Here is a 14,146-nt window from a genome sequence, read left to right on the forward strand (position 1 = left end):
TATATATATATATATATATATATATAATATATAATAGTGTATATATATATAATAGTGTATATATATATATATATATATATATATATATATATATATATATATATATATATATATATATATAATAGTGTATATATATATAATAGTGTATATATATATATATATATATATATATATATAATATGTATATATATATATATATATATATATATATATATATATATATAATAGTGTATATATATATATATATATATATATATAATAGTGTGTGTGTATATATATATATATATATATATATATAAATGGTATATATATACTATTATATATATTATATATTATATTTTTTACAATACTGTAATGAGAGTACGAGTAATATTAATTATGATAATTAGAATTTGGTTCAAAAATATCATGAAAATAATGTGACAATGCAAAACATTTTTAATTGTTCTGAAAATAGGCTTCATTTTGTATTTGTAATTTAATAAATGCATGATTGACATGATTTGTAAATCAAAACATGACATTATATGTATGATAAGTTTGTAAATCATTATCAAGCCACTAATTGTCTAATCGTATTTTTATCTGATGCAAATTGAATTTAATATATATTAGAAACATGTGGATTTCTCAGGTGACAAAAACACCAACAATAATTCTCTGAATGTGGCTAGTTGTGTGAAGTGTGAAGCAATAAACTGAATAAATCAATAAATAAATCAATAATCCAGTAATAACACTGTGCAAACACACCAGACTCGAGCATTGATTGTGCTATTCATTTAATTAAAATAATTATAATATCAACTTGTCTGTTTGTGAAGCTCCATAGTCAAACCATGAAAACTGAGAGAAACATCCAAGTTATAAAGTAAAGCCCCGAACGAGCAACTGCACAGCTCTGACAAGTTTAAAGAAGGAACTGAAGTCAATGAATACTGGGTAAAGCGTAACTATTTTACATCGTGAGCAACACAAAAGCACCTCTGCTGGGCCATGGATGCTACCAACAATGACCACAACACAGTTAAGTTTAAGTCATGCGAGTGCCACAGGATTCAACATCAGAGAAACATGTAGGTACTTTAGAGTCGTGTGCCTGTATGCGTGTTTGACTGTCAAAAACATTTTCTTAATACTTTTGTTTTGTTTTCCAGTGAACATATCTAAAAGACGTCCTTCAAGGTGATGGTAAAATACTTCATCCTATCGCAGCTTAATATACAGGACAAAGACAACAAACTATCAATCCGCGCATCTTATCACGTGACTTGTTGGGCGTGTTACCGTGGAGACGTAGCATGTATGGAGGCTTCACGCTATTCTCTGCGGCATCCACGCATGACTCACCACACGCCCAACCGAGAGCGAGAACCACATTATAGCGACCACGAGGAGGTTACCCCATGTGACTCTCCCCTCCCTAGCAACCGGGCCAATTTGGTTGCTTAGGAAGCCTAACTAGAGTCACTCAGCACGCCCTGGATACAAACTTGTGGCCCTAGCGGTGACAGTCGGCGTCAATACTCGCTAAGCTACCCAGGTCCCCCGCAGAACACATATCTCCCAATTTGGAACGCCCAATTCCCAATGCGCTCCAAGTCCTTGTGGTGGCATAGTGACTCGCCTCAATCCGGGTGGTGGAGGACGAATCTCAGTTGCCTCCGTGTCCGTCAATCCGCGCATCTTATCATGTGACTTGTTGGGCGTGTTACCGTGGAGACGTAGCATGTGTGGAGGCTTCACGCTATTCTCTGCGGCATCCACGCATGACTCACCACACCGAGAGCGAGAACCACATTATAGCGGACCACGAGGAGGTTACCCCATGTGACTCAACCCTCCCTAGCAACCGGGCCAATTTGGTTGCTAAGGAAGCCTGGCTGGAGTCACTCAGCACGCCCCTGGATTCGAACTCACGACTCCAGGTGTGATAGTCATCGTTAATACTCGCCGAGATACCCAAACCCCCACAAGTGTGACTTTCTTAAGTTTTGCACCACAAGTAATTTTATTTAGTTTTGACTGGAAAACAAGGCAAAAACGCGGATTAAGAAAGTGTGTTTTTGTTTGTGTGTTTTGTGCGTGTGTGTGTTTGTGTGTGATTTCTGTTCAAGCAAACAGATTCAAATCTTCCCTCCGAAAAGCTTCATCAACTGTGACTGGATAGAAGCTACCAAATGAACTCGCACGCTAGCATCCTAAAATAAGTGGATATAAACAGCTTTTCCATTTTTTTGTTTTCTCAAATATTTTTCTTCCATCTCTTCCATCTTCGAACATGAAAATCCGGTTGTGCTTGATAGACATAATGAAAACTTTTTTATTCTAAAATACTTTTTCTTTATCTGGTTTTCAGCTCATCCCTCTTGGAGATCAAGTTGCGTTTCTTCCAAACTATATCTGCGATTTCAGCGTCGAACAACTGTCCAAAATCCACTGAAGTCTTCTTCAAAAATATAGATTCTCCTCCAGCGCAAAAAAATAATATAACAGCTCTAAAAATCAGGTTTCGCTCCACTTTTAATAACCTAAAATCCTCAATCGTTATCTAAAAAACGATTTTGCTGCTGTCCACTCCCACCTCGTCCAAACGTTTGACGATCGTCAAGTGTTCTTCGACGAAGAGAACGTAATGCATCGCAAAGTCATCTGGGCATGTTTGCTTTCATAAAAGCATGTCGCGGTGACCCGTCCGATGTTTTTTGAGGTGTCGTCACTGTTTTCTTTCGACCGGCTGCTTCAAGCACAGTTCACTTCCTGCAGAGACAATTGGCAGGTTGTTGTCACGGTGATGGCCAATCAGGTGGCTTATACTCTCGAATATGTGATCTTTCGTCCGTACCTTGAAGAAACATAAATTTGATGGTAAAGTTTTAGTGCATATACACAATGACAGGATTTATGTTTGTGCATATTATTTCATGGATCATTACACTGACATTAAGGCATTTTTGAAAATATACATGTTTTTGTTTTAAAGAAATATTACGTGTAAAAACAAGGCTTTAGCGAAACTTTACAATGCCCAACAAAAATGTTGGGCATTGGAAACAATGTTCTCACATATAGTATATGTAGAGGGACATTTCACCCAAAAATCTAAATTCTGTCATTTACTCACTCTCATGTTGTTCCAAACCCAAATGACTTTCTCTCTTCAGTGCAGGGACGGATTACCGACCGGTCCAATGGGGCCAGTGCCCAGGGGCCCTTGACTGCCCAGGGGTATTTTATGAAATGATTAGTTCAGTGACCCCTTCTGGAAATCACTAATTGCCGACAAATGTGCGTCTTATATGCTGTGATTGAGCCAATGCATCATTTTGAGTCATAAACTAAATAGACCAAGAGATTTTATAATGTTTAAGCAGTTCGATAGTCTTCAGTCTGAGCATTATTCTTCATCCAAAAAGATATCATAATAGTTTAATAATAGTGAGTATAAATATCACTCACTTCATAGACTTCAATGTATTCTGCAGCACTGACACGAGTCATGTGATGACCCTTTACTCGTATAAATATCCCTCACTTCATAGACTTCAATGTATTCTGCAGCGCTGACGCGAGTCATGTGATGACCCTTTACACGTATAAATATCACTCGCTTCATAGACTTCAATGTATTCTGCAGCGCTGACGCGAGTCATGTGATGACCCTTTACACGTATAAATATCACTCGCTTCATAGACTTCAATGTATTCTGCAGCGCTGACACGAGTCATGTGATGACCCTTTACTCGTATAAATATCACTCACTTCATAGACTTCAATGTATTCTGCAGCACTGACACGAGTCACGTGATGACCCTTTACTCGTATAAATATCACTCACTTCATAGACTTCAATGTATTCTGCAGCACTGACACGAGTCATGTGATGACCCTTTACACGTATAAATATCACTCGCTTCATAGACTTCAATGTATTCTGCAGCGCTGACGCGAGTCATGTGATGACCCTTTACACGTATAAATATCACTCACTTCATAGACTTCAATGTATTCTGCAGCACTGACGTGAGTCATGTGATGACCCTTTACACGTATAAATATCACTCACTTCATAGACTTCAATGTATTCTGCAGCGCTGACGCGAGTCACGTGATGACCCTTTACTCGTATAAATATCACTCACTTCATAGACTTCAATGTATTCTGCAGCGCTGACGCGAGTCATGTGATGACCATTTACACGTATAAATATCACTCACTTCATAGACTTCAATGTATTCTGCAGCACTGACGTGAGTCATGTGATGACCCTTTACACGTATAAATATCACTCACTTCATAGACTTCAATGTATTCTGCAGCGCTGACGAGAGTCATGTGATGACCCTTTACACGTATAAATATCTCTCACTTCTGCACATTAATCATTGCTCTTCACAATCACAAAAGTGACTTTTGTACAACATGATTTTACCATGATAAAATCACTTACTAACCACATCTGTGTAAAGCTATAGCCAATATTACAACTTCGTTGCCATGACGACGTAACGCCATAAACACTAAAAACCTATGACTGTAAAAATGACAATTTAAACAACTTCACAGCTCAAGTAATACACGAGATTAAACAGAAGAATTAATGTACAATTAGTGCTTTTATTAAACTTTAAGCTTCACATTTCTGTTTAAACCTTCCAAAAATCTGCCCCATGGACTTCCATTGTAAGTGCCTCACTGTAACACAGATCGTTTTCTTTTATTAAAGAAAACAAGGGACGAGTCGAAATACATTTTTGTTTTAATCAGCATTATGCCACAAACGCTGTCGATTGAGCTCAACTTGTATTGAACCCGGAATATTCCTTTAAATTTGTTCATTGCACAAAGTGGTCTTGTTGCTTCAGAAGACTTGGAATATAGTGCAAACAATGAGTATTTGTGTCTCGTTTTCCAGTAAAAATATTGAAACATACTTAAAAAAAGATACAAATTATATAAGATACAAAATGTACTCGATGGGGTAGAAATAACTTTGTTCAAAAGGGAAAAATATTAATTTAAACATATCATTCAGCAAAATGAACAGTAATAATGTCACATTTTTTAAATGTTTTTATTTTCACCCATTTTCCCTAAAATTTTCCACGGACCCCCCCAGTACCCCCTTGTGGCCCCCTGAGGGTGTTTATAAAAAAAAAACCTGGAAAAAAATAAAAAGTTCATACGGGTTTGGAACAACATGAGGGTGAGTAAATAGTTACAGCAAAATTTCTGAAACTACCCCTTTTTATGACAATACTGTATAAATGACCCATGTGTGCTTAAAGAGGCTACAAAAGAAACGTTTCGGTGTAGCTCTCTCACTCACAGTGCCCTCTGGGTCGACCAGAAGAAGGTGCTTGGCGAGTCCGTTGTGCATCCCCGTCAGGACATACGAGCCCGGGTTAGTGGTGCTCTTCCGCACCAGGAAGTCTCCGTCGTGGAGCAGCAGTTTCTCCGCCTGGCGCCGGCTCATCTCTCCGTGATACCAGCTCTGTTCTTCCAGCTCTTCCTGAGCTCTGAGGGCCGCCGCTCGCACCAGCAGTGGACTGGAGTTATCCACAGACGCAGCTTTATGGAGTTCTGATGGAGGATGGGCTGGAGCTGGAGTCTGGGTCATGATCGCATCCTCAAACGGCTCTGGAGGCAAAACATTTTCACAGAGGACATCTTTGCAAAACATCTACGTTATAAAGTCTTATAGACCAGATCAGAATGAACTTACTCATGTCAAAGAGGTCCTTCCTCAGGCTGTCTTTAGCTTCCTCACTCGTGCCCATATCGGACGCCGTCTCTGCCTCCCCCTGCAGTGCCGCCAACACCTGCGTGTCCATGTGCTGCGTGTTCACATACGTGGGGGCTTCTCCGTGCTTAGGGGCCTGACCTTTGACCTCAGGCAGACTGTATATGTCACAGGACCCTACAGGAAACGCAGAGACACAGAAAAAGCCGGTTGTGTTTACATTAAATGTAAAGATGTGCGATAAGTTGTGTTAGTCTAACGGAAGAGGTCCTTTTACCTTGTTGGATAAACATGGGACGGCCTTGGTAGTACGTCTGGTCGACTCCAGCACCCTGTGAAAACAGCAGGACACGGCGTAATAATGCAACTGTGACCAGCGGTTACAACAGTAACATACAGAACCACACTTTTGGAGATTAGCACCAATAACAGAATTAGCAAAGTGGCATCAGCTGCAGTAAGAACTGTGCTTGAGTGATAATTGATCAGTCGTCTGGTAAATAGTCTGGATAGGTAATTAGTGCTTTAGGAGACCTGGCTGCTATCTTGCATCTGATTGGTTAGTCTAGCATCAATGAAGCCCCCTGGTGGCGGCATCTTGCCAGGAATGCTGTTGTAGTAGTGATGATCGGCAGACTCCTCCCCTTCCTCTGTCCACGGCGACTCATCTGTACTCATTACCCTACAGGGCGAAAAAGAGCGAATAAGAGAATAGAAGAGAACTACATTTCTAAGCACAATGTTCGTACCAGCGCATAGAGCTAGTGGGCGTGGATGGGAGTGTTTGCGCTATCTGTGGGTGTACGCGTGCAAACTGTGGGTGTATTGTAGGTTAATTACGTGGCGCAAAGTGCAATTTGCTATTTCCCTGAGAAATAGGTAATTGCACGAAGACGTTTCAGAAGCACCTCTATTCTTGGCGCAAAGTCTAAACTCAGTACCTACGTTTGCATTTTAGGGCTTTTGCCAGCAGATGATATCAAAGAGAAAACACATATATCGGAGACAGACCGTAGCACTGGAACGATGGCAGACAAAATGGGAAGGACTTTGTTATTGCGCGAAAGTTGTCAATTTTTCAGTTATTCTAATGCATCAGTCCGTTTACACTACAACTACTTATGATTGGGCTGTGCTCATTTATACTGACGTGGCTTGACAGGAAATAGAATATACAATAGGACGCAGATGATGCATTAACCAGTGGAAAAACCTGAGATTGAAATTGCATTAGCGAATTGTGCATGCAATTTTGCCAACCCACTTGCGCCTAGATTTAGCGCATGCATGCACGAAAATAACACTTGTGCCCACTGACTTTGCACGTATGACGTTTCGTATAGCACTCTTAAAAAAGAGCCCATAGTGTCTGGTGTAGAGGTCGGCCGATTGTTCAATGCATATTTTTGTTATTATAATCAGATAATCAAGTGTTATAAATAAAAAAAGGACATGCAACAAAAAATGTGAATATACAGAAACACAAAGTTTAATTTGGTTAATACTTAAATATAGAGCATTCTAACAGAGCCAGTTCTCTTTCATTTCAAAATAAGAGTCCCTGGTGTTATTCAGACTTATTTATAGTTAAACGTTATGCACCAAAACGTCATTTTTAATTGAACGATAAACTGTATCTGGTATTTTACTCATGTTGGACTCTTGTAACCTCTGTGTCTGTGTCTGTCATAGTAAGGAAAAACGTAGAAATTGTTTTCATAGTTTATAAATCAATTTGAAAAACTATCAGCTGATTAATCCGTAATCGGCCTTTTCCACCACCTTAGTTATTGGTATCAGCAAAGTCCACTATCGGTGGACATATGACAATGGTGGTGGCGTAGTGGCTAAAGCACAGGGCTGTTAATCAGGGCTGGTAATCAGAAGGTTGCTGGTTCGAACCCCACAGCCACCACCATTGTGTCCTTGAGCAAGACACTTAACTCCAGGTTGTTCCGGGGGGATTGTCCCTGTAATAAGTGCACTGTAAGTCACTTTGGATAAAAGCATCTGCCAAATGCATGAATTTAAATGTTGCTGTTGTTTTAAATAAATAAATAAATAAAATTTAGATTCATATTTTATTTGATGTCCTCTGTGGAGGACGTCATGACCCTGTTGCTATAAAAATGAATGAATGTTTTTCCATTTAAAAATGCAGTTTTAAGTTTTTCGCAAATTTGAACATGGTGAAACACTGCATCTAAAATGTTAATAAATATATGTGTATATAAATATACTGATATGTTGTATTTTTGAATGAACTCTAGTCAACAGGGGTTTTCAAACAGGGGGCCACGAGAGACCTGTGTAGCTCAGCGAGTACAGACGCTGACTATCACACCTGGAGTCATGTGTTTGAATCCAGGTGTGCTGAGTTACTCCAGCCAGGTCTCCTTAGCAACCAAATTGGCCCGGTTGCTAGGGAGTGTTTAGTCACATGGGGTAACCTCCTCGTGGTCGCTATAATGTGGTTCTCGCTCTCGGTGGGGCGTGTGGTGAGTTGTGCATGGATGCCGCGGAGAATAGCGTGAAGCCTCCACATGCGCTACGTCTCCATGGTAACGCGCTTAACAAGCCATGTGATAAGATGCGCAATCGTAGCCAAACCCCAAAACCTGAAAAGCTAAGGGTGTTCTCATGAAGATTAACAGCTGTGGCATGTTTGGTCTCAGAGAAATATAACAATAAATTGTCCTTTACAGAGGACAAAAATGAATGGCTGAGTCTCAGGAGGACAAGGTTGCTTTTTCCGTAACAAGGTGTTTGTGTTTCTGTGACTCACCTGTCATGAAGTGTCGCGGGTTTGCTTGACGGACACTGCAGGTAGAGCTGAAACCGCAGATCGAACGCCTGACCGATCGTACTGATCACGTCCTGAGCCAAACCATCAGAACACTCTAGAATATGACATGCTATAAAACACACATGAAACATGAAATGCACACAAAATGTGAAGTGAAACTAATGCAAAACGTATTCATTTGTTACGATTACGTCCAGAACACCTCAAATTCTGTGCTGAAAATGATACATATTGAAATTACATTTTTAACATTTTTCAAATAACATGCCTGACTCCTTTGTTTGAAAGCATTCATTCATATTTAAATAATATTTACCCCTTTTTTGTAATCTGCAAAACTACATCTTGAATGGAAATGACGACTAATAAAAATGATTTTATTCTTCTTGGTTTGCACTTCACTGACACTTGTCCACTTGGTTAACAAGTACACTAACGATTGATATTTTAATAGTTTAAAATCGAAAGTTTGCATCGGGACAAGGCTAAAACATAAAAATTAATACATTAAAGACATTTGAAAAATACCAAATGTATAAGATGATGACCTGATAAAAAAAGACAGTTTTAATGTGACCTTCATTTAACAACCCCCCCCCCCCCCCCAAAAGTTTAAACCTTGGTTCGTTTTAAATAAAACCAACCTCTAAGACATAAAAAGAAACACCCATACAGTTTATACCATTACCGTGATATAAAATTAGGTAACACTTTATATTGATGGTCCCAAGTAGATAATTAACTGACTATATGTGACTATTTAACTGACTTGCTATAGCTAGTAAACAGTGTTTCAACAAACAGTCAGTAGACTATCAATAGCCTGTATAACAGTAGCAAAATAACAGCTTAACAACTGACTTGCTATAGCTAGTAAACAGTGTTTCAACAAACAATCAGTACACTATCAATAGCCTGTATAACAGTAGCAAAATAACAGCTTATCGACTGACTTGCTATAGCTAGTAAACAGTGTTTCTACAAACAATCAGTAGACTATCAATAGCCTGTATAACAGCAGCAAAATAACAGCTTATCGACTGACTTGCTATAGCTAGTAAACAGTGTTTCTACAAACAATCAGTAGACTATCAATAGCCTGTATAACAGCAGCAAAATAACAGCTTATCGACTGACTTTCTATAGCTACTAAACAGTGTTTCAACAATCAGTAGACTATCAATAGCCTGTATAACAGTAGCAAAATAACAGCTTAACAACTGACTTGCTATAGCTAGTAACCAGTGTTTCAACAAACAATCAGTAGACTATCAATAGCCTGTATAACAGTAGCAAAATAACAGCTTATCGACTGACTTGCTATAGCTAGTAAACAGTGTTTCTACAAACAATCAGTAGACTATCAATAGCCTGTATAACAGCAGCAAAATAACAGCTTATCGACTGACTTTCTATAGCTACTAAACAGTGTTTCAACAATCAGTAGACTATCAATAGCCTGTATAACAGTAGCAAAATAACAGCTTATCCACTGACTTGCTATAGCTAGTAAACAGTGTTTCAACAAACAAACAGTAGACTATCAATAGCCTGTATAACAGTAGCAAAATAACAGCTTATCGACTGACTTGCTATAGCTAGTAAACAGTGTTTCTACAAACAATCAGTAGACTATCAATAGCCTGTATAACAGCAGCAAAATAACAGCTTATCGACTGACTTTCTATAGCTACTAAACAGTGTTTCAACAATCAGTAGACTATCAATAGCCTGTATAACAGTAGCAAAATAACAGCTTAACAACTGACTTGCTATAGCTAGTAAACAGTGTTTCAACAAACAAACAGTAGACTATCAATAGCCTGTATAACAGTAGCAAAATAACAGCTTAACAACTGACTTGCTATAGCTAGAAAACAGTGTTTCAACAAACAATCAGTACACTATCAATAGCATGTATAACAGCAGCAAAATAACAGCTTATCGACTGACTTGCTATAGCTAGTAAACAGTGTTTCAACAAACAATCAGTACACTATCAATAGCCTGTATAACAGTTGCAAAATAACAGCTTATCGACTGACTTGCTATAGCTAGTAAACAGTGTTTCAACAAACAATCAGTACACTATCAATAGCCTGTATAACAGCTGCAAAATAACAGCTTATCGACTGACTTGCTATAGCTAGTAAACAGTGTTTCTACAAACAATCAGTAGACTATCAATAGCCTGTATAACAGCAGCAAAATAACAGCTTATCGACTGACTTGCTATAGCTACTAAACAGTGTTTCAACAAACAATCATTAGACTATCAATAGCCTGTATAACAGCAGCAAAATAACAGCTTATCGACTGACTTGCTATAGCTACTAAACAGTGTTTCAACAAACAATCATTAGACTATCAATAGCCTGTATAACAGTAGCAAAATAACAGCTTATCGACTGACTTGCTATAGCTAGTAAACAGTGTTTCAACAAACAATCAGTAGACTATCAATAGCCTGTATAACAGTAGCAAAATAACAGCTTATCGACTGACTTGCTATAGCTACTAAACAGTGTTTCAACAAACAATCAGTAGACTATCAATAGCCTGTATAACAGCAGCAAAATAACAGCTTATCGACTGACTTGCTATAGCTACTAAACAGTGTTTCAACAAACAATCAGTAGACTATCAATAGCCTGTATAACAGTAGCAAAATAACAGCTTATCGACTGACTTGCTATAGCTAGTAAACAGTGTTTCAACAAACAATCAGTAGACTATCAATAGCCTGTATAACAGCAGCAAAATAACAGCTTAATGACTAATTTGCTATAGCTACTAAACAGTGTTTCAACAAACATTCAGTACAATAAAAAATAGCCTGTATAACAGCAGCAAAATAACAGCTTAACAACTGACTTGCTATAGCTAGTAAACAGTGTTTCAACAAACAATCAGTAGACTATCAATAGCCTGTATAACAATAGCAAAATAACAGCTTATCGACTGACTTTCTATAGCTAGTAAACAGTGTTTCAACAATCATTCAGTACACTAACAATAGTTTGTATAACAGCAGCAAAATAACAGCTTATCGACTGACTTGCTATAGCTACTAAACAGTGTTTCTACAAACATTCAGTAGACTATCAATAGCCTGTATAACAGCAGCAAAATAACAGCTTATCGACTGGCTAGCTATAGCTAGTAAACGGTGTTTCAACAAACATTCAGTACACTAACAATAGTTTGTATAACAGCAGCAAAATAACAGCTTAACAACTGACTTGCTATAGCTAGTAAACAGTGTTTCAACAAACAATCAGTACACTATCAATAGCCTGTATAACAGCAGCACAATAACAGCTTATCGACTGACTTGCTATAGCTACTAAACAGTGTTTCAACAAACAATCAGTAGACTATCAATAGCCTGTATAACAATAGCAAAATAACAGCTTATCGAGTGACTTGCTATAGCTAGTAAACAGTGTTTCAACAATCATTCAGTACACTAACAATAGTTTGTATAACAGCAGCAAAATAACAGCTTATCGACTGACTTGCTATAGCTACTAAACAGTGTTTCTACAAACATTCAGTAGACTATCAATAGCCTGTATAACAGCAGCAAAATAACAGCTTATCGACTGGCTAGCTATAGCTAGTAAACGGTGTTTCAACAAACATTCAGTACACTAACAATAGTTTGTATAACAGCAGCAAAATAACAGCTTATCGACTGACTTGCTATAGCTACTAAACAGTGTTTCTACAAACATTCAGTAGACTATCAATAGCCTGTATAACAGCAGCAAAATAACAGCTTATCGACTGGCTAGCTATAGCTAGTAAACGGTGTTTCAACAAACATTCAGTACACTAACAATAGTTTGTATAACAGTAGCAAAATAACAGCTTAACAACTGACTTGCTATAGCTAGTAAACAGTGTTTCAACAAACAATCAGTACACTATCAATAGCCTGTATAACAGCAGCACAATAACAGCTTATCGACTGACTTGCTATAGCTACTAAACAGTGTTTCAACAAACAATCAGTAGACTATCAATAGCCTGTATAACAATAGCAAAATAACAGCTTATCGACTGACTTGCTATAGCTAGTAAACAGTGTTTCAACAATCATTCAGTACACTAACAATAGTTTGTATAACAGCAGCAAAATAACAGCTTATCGACTGACTTGCTATAGCTACTAAACAGTGTTTCTACAAACATTCAGTAGACTATCAATAGCCTGTATAACAGCAGCAAAATAACAGCTTATCGACTGGCTAGCTATAGCTAGTAAACGGTGTTTCAACAAACATTCAGTACACTAACAATAGTTTGTATAACAGCAGCAAAATAACAGCTTAATGACTAACTTGCTATAGCTACTAAACAGTGTTTCAACAAACATACAGTAGACTATCAATAGCCTGTATAACAGCAGCAAAATAACAGCTTATCGACTGGCTAGCTATAGCTAGTAAACAGTGTTTCAACAAACAATCAGTACACTAACAATAGTTTGTATAACAGCAGCAAAATAACAGCTTACCGACTGAATTGCTATAGCTAGTAAACAGTGTTTCAACAAACATTTAGTACACGAACAATAGTTTGTATAACAGCAGCAAAATAACAGTTTATCGACTGGCTTGCTATAGCTACTAAACAGTGTTTCAACAAACATTCAGTAGACTATCAATAGTTTGTATAAAGATCTCTATTAATGACCTAATTACATTATTGTTCAGAACATCAGTTCATGTTCATTAAAAAGTTATTAATAAAGATCTATATATACACGCTACTGAAAGTCTACTAAATGTTTGTTGAAACACTGTTTGCTAGCTATAGTCACTTATAGTCAGTTAAATATCTTCTTGGGACCATCAAAATAGTGTTACCTAAAATTACTCAAACTATGATCCCTAGACAAGACAAATAAACAGTGTTGTAGTCGAGACCAGCTCGTCTGTGTCCAAGTCCGATAACCTATATCCTATTTATCCATATATCTAATATCAAAAACACCTCATAATTATTTACTTAAGCTTCTGTTGTTTAAACTATATTACAAGTAGAGAATAAAATCTAAATGTATGCCACATCCTAGGTTAAGTGAGCACAAGTTTATTATAATTATGACATGTCATATGACATCTGTTTCTCAACCACATCTATCATATGGAATGTGAAGACATGGATTAAACCACCGGAGTCATATGGATTACTTTTATGCTGCCTTTAAGTGCTTTTTGAAGCTTGAAATTTCTGGTCACCATTCACTTGCATTGTATGGACCTACAGAGCTGAGATATTCTTCTAAAAATCTTAATTTGTGTTCTGCAGAAGACAGAAAGTCATACACATCAGGGATGGCATGAGGGTGAGATCATTTTTGGGTGTACTGTCCCTTTAAGAACTTCTGCCCTTTTCATCTACAGACATAATTTACAGTGATACACTTTCAACGGAAGTCTAGTAGTCAAGCAGACAGCATCTGACATTGGTTTCAAATATATAACCATAATACTAAAGGGATAGTTTTCCCAAAATGTTAAATTCGGTCATCATTTACTCATCCTCACAGGTTGTTTCAAACCTCGAAACTTGAACTCGAAAAGA

At 37.7% G+C, this 14,146-nt stretch overlaps 1 protein-coding gene across 2 annotated transcripts in view; it reads right to left on the minus strand.

Annotated features, from left to right (window-relative positions):
• Nucleotides 1-440: 440 nt before the first annotated feature.
• The window catches only part of LOC127628901 (SHC-transforming protein 3-like), a 31,976-nt gene continuing 18,270 nt past the window's right edge, over nt 441-14,146 (minus strand). For both annotated transcript variants that reach the window (XM_052105868.1, XM_052105867.1), the window contains 6 exons: nt 8,531-8,660; nt 6,280-6,427; nt 6,023-6,077; nt 5,728-5,922; nt 5,332-5,642; nt 441-2,845 (listed from right to left, as the gene is read on the minus strand). In XM_052105868.1, coding sequence (XP_051961828.1) covers nt 2,717-2,845; nt 5,332-5,642; nt 5,728-5,922; nt 6,023-6,077; nt 6,280-6,427; nt 8,531-8,660 — 968 coding nt within the window. In that variant the 3' untranslated portion in view covers nt 441-2,716. The remainder of the gene's footprint in view (nt 2,846-5,331; nt 5,643-5,727; nt 5,923-6,022; nt 6,078-6,279; nt 6,428-8,530; nt 8,661-14,146) is intronic.

The sequence above is a fragment of the Xyrauchen texanus genome, chromosome 35, assembly GCF_025860055.1.
Source record: "Xyrauchen texanus isolate HMW12.3.18 chromosome 35, RBS_HiC_50CHRs, whole genome shotgun sequence".
Classification (NCBI taxonomy): domain Eukaryota; kingdom Metazoa; phylum Chordata; class Actinopteri; order Cypriniformes; family Catostomidae; genus Xyrauchen; species Xyrauchen texanus.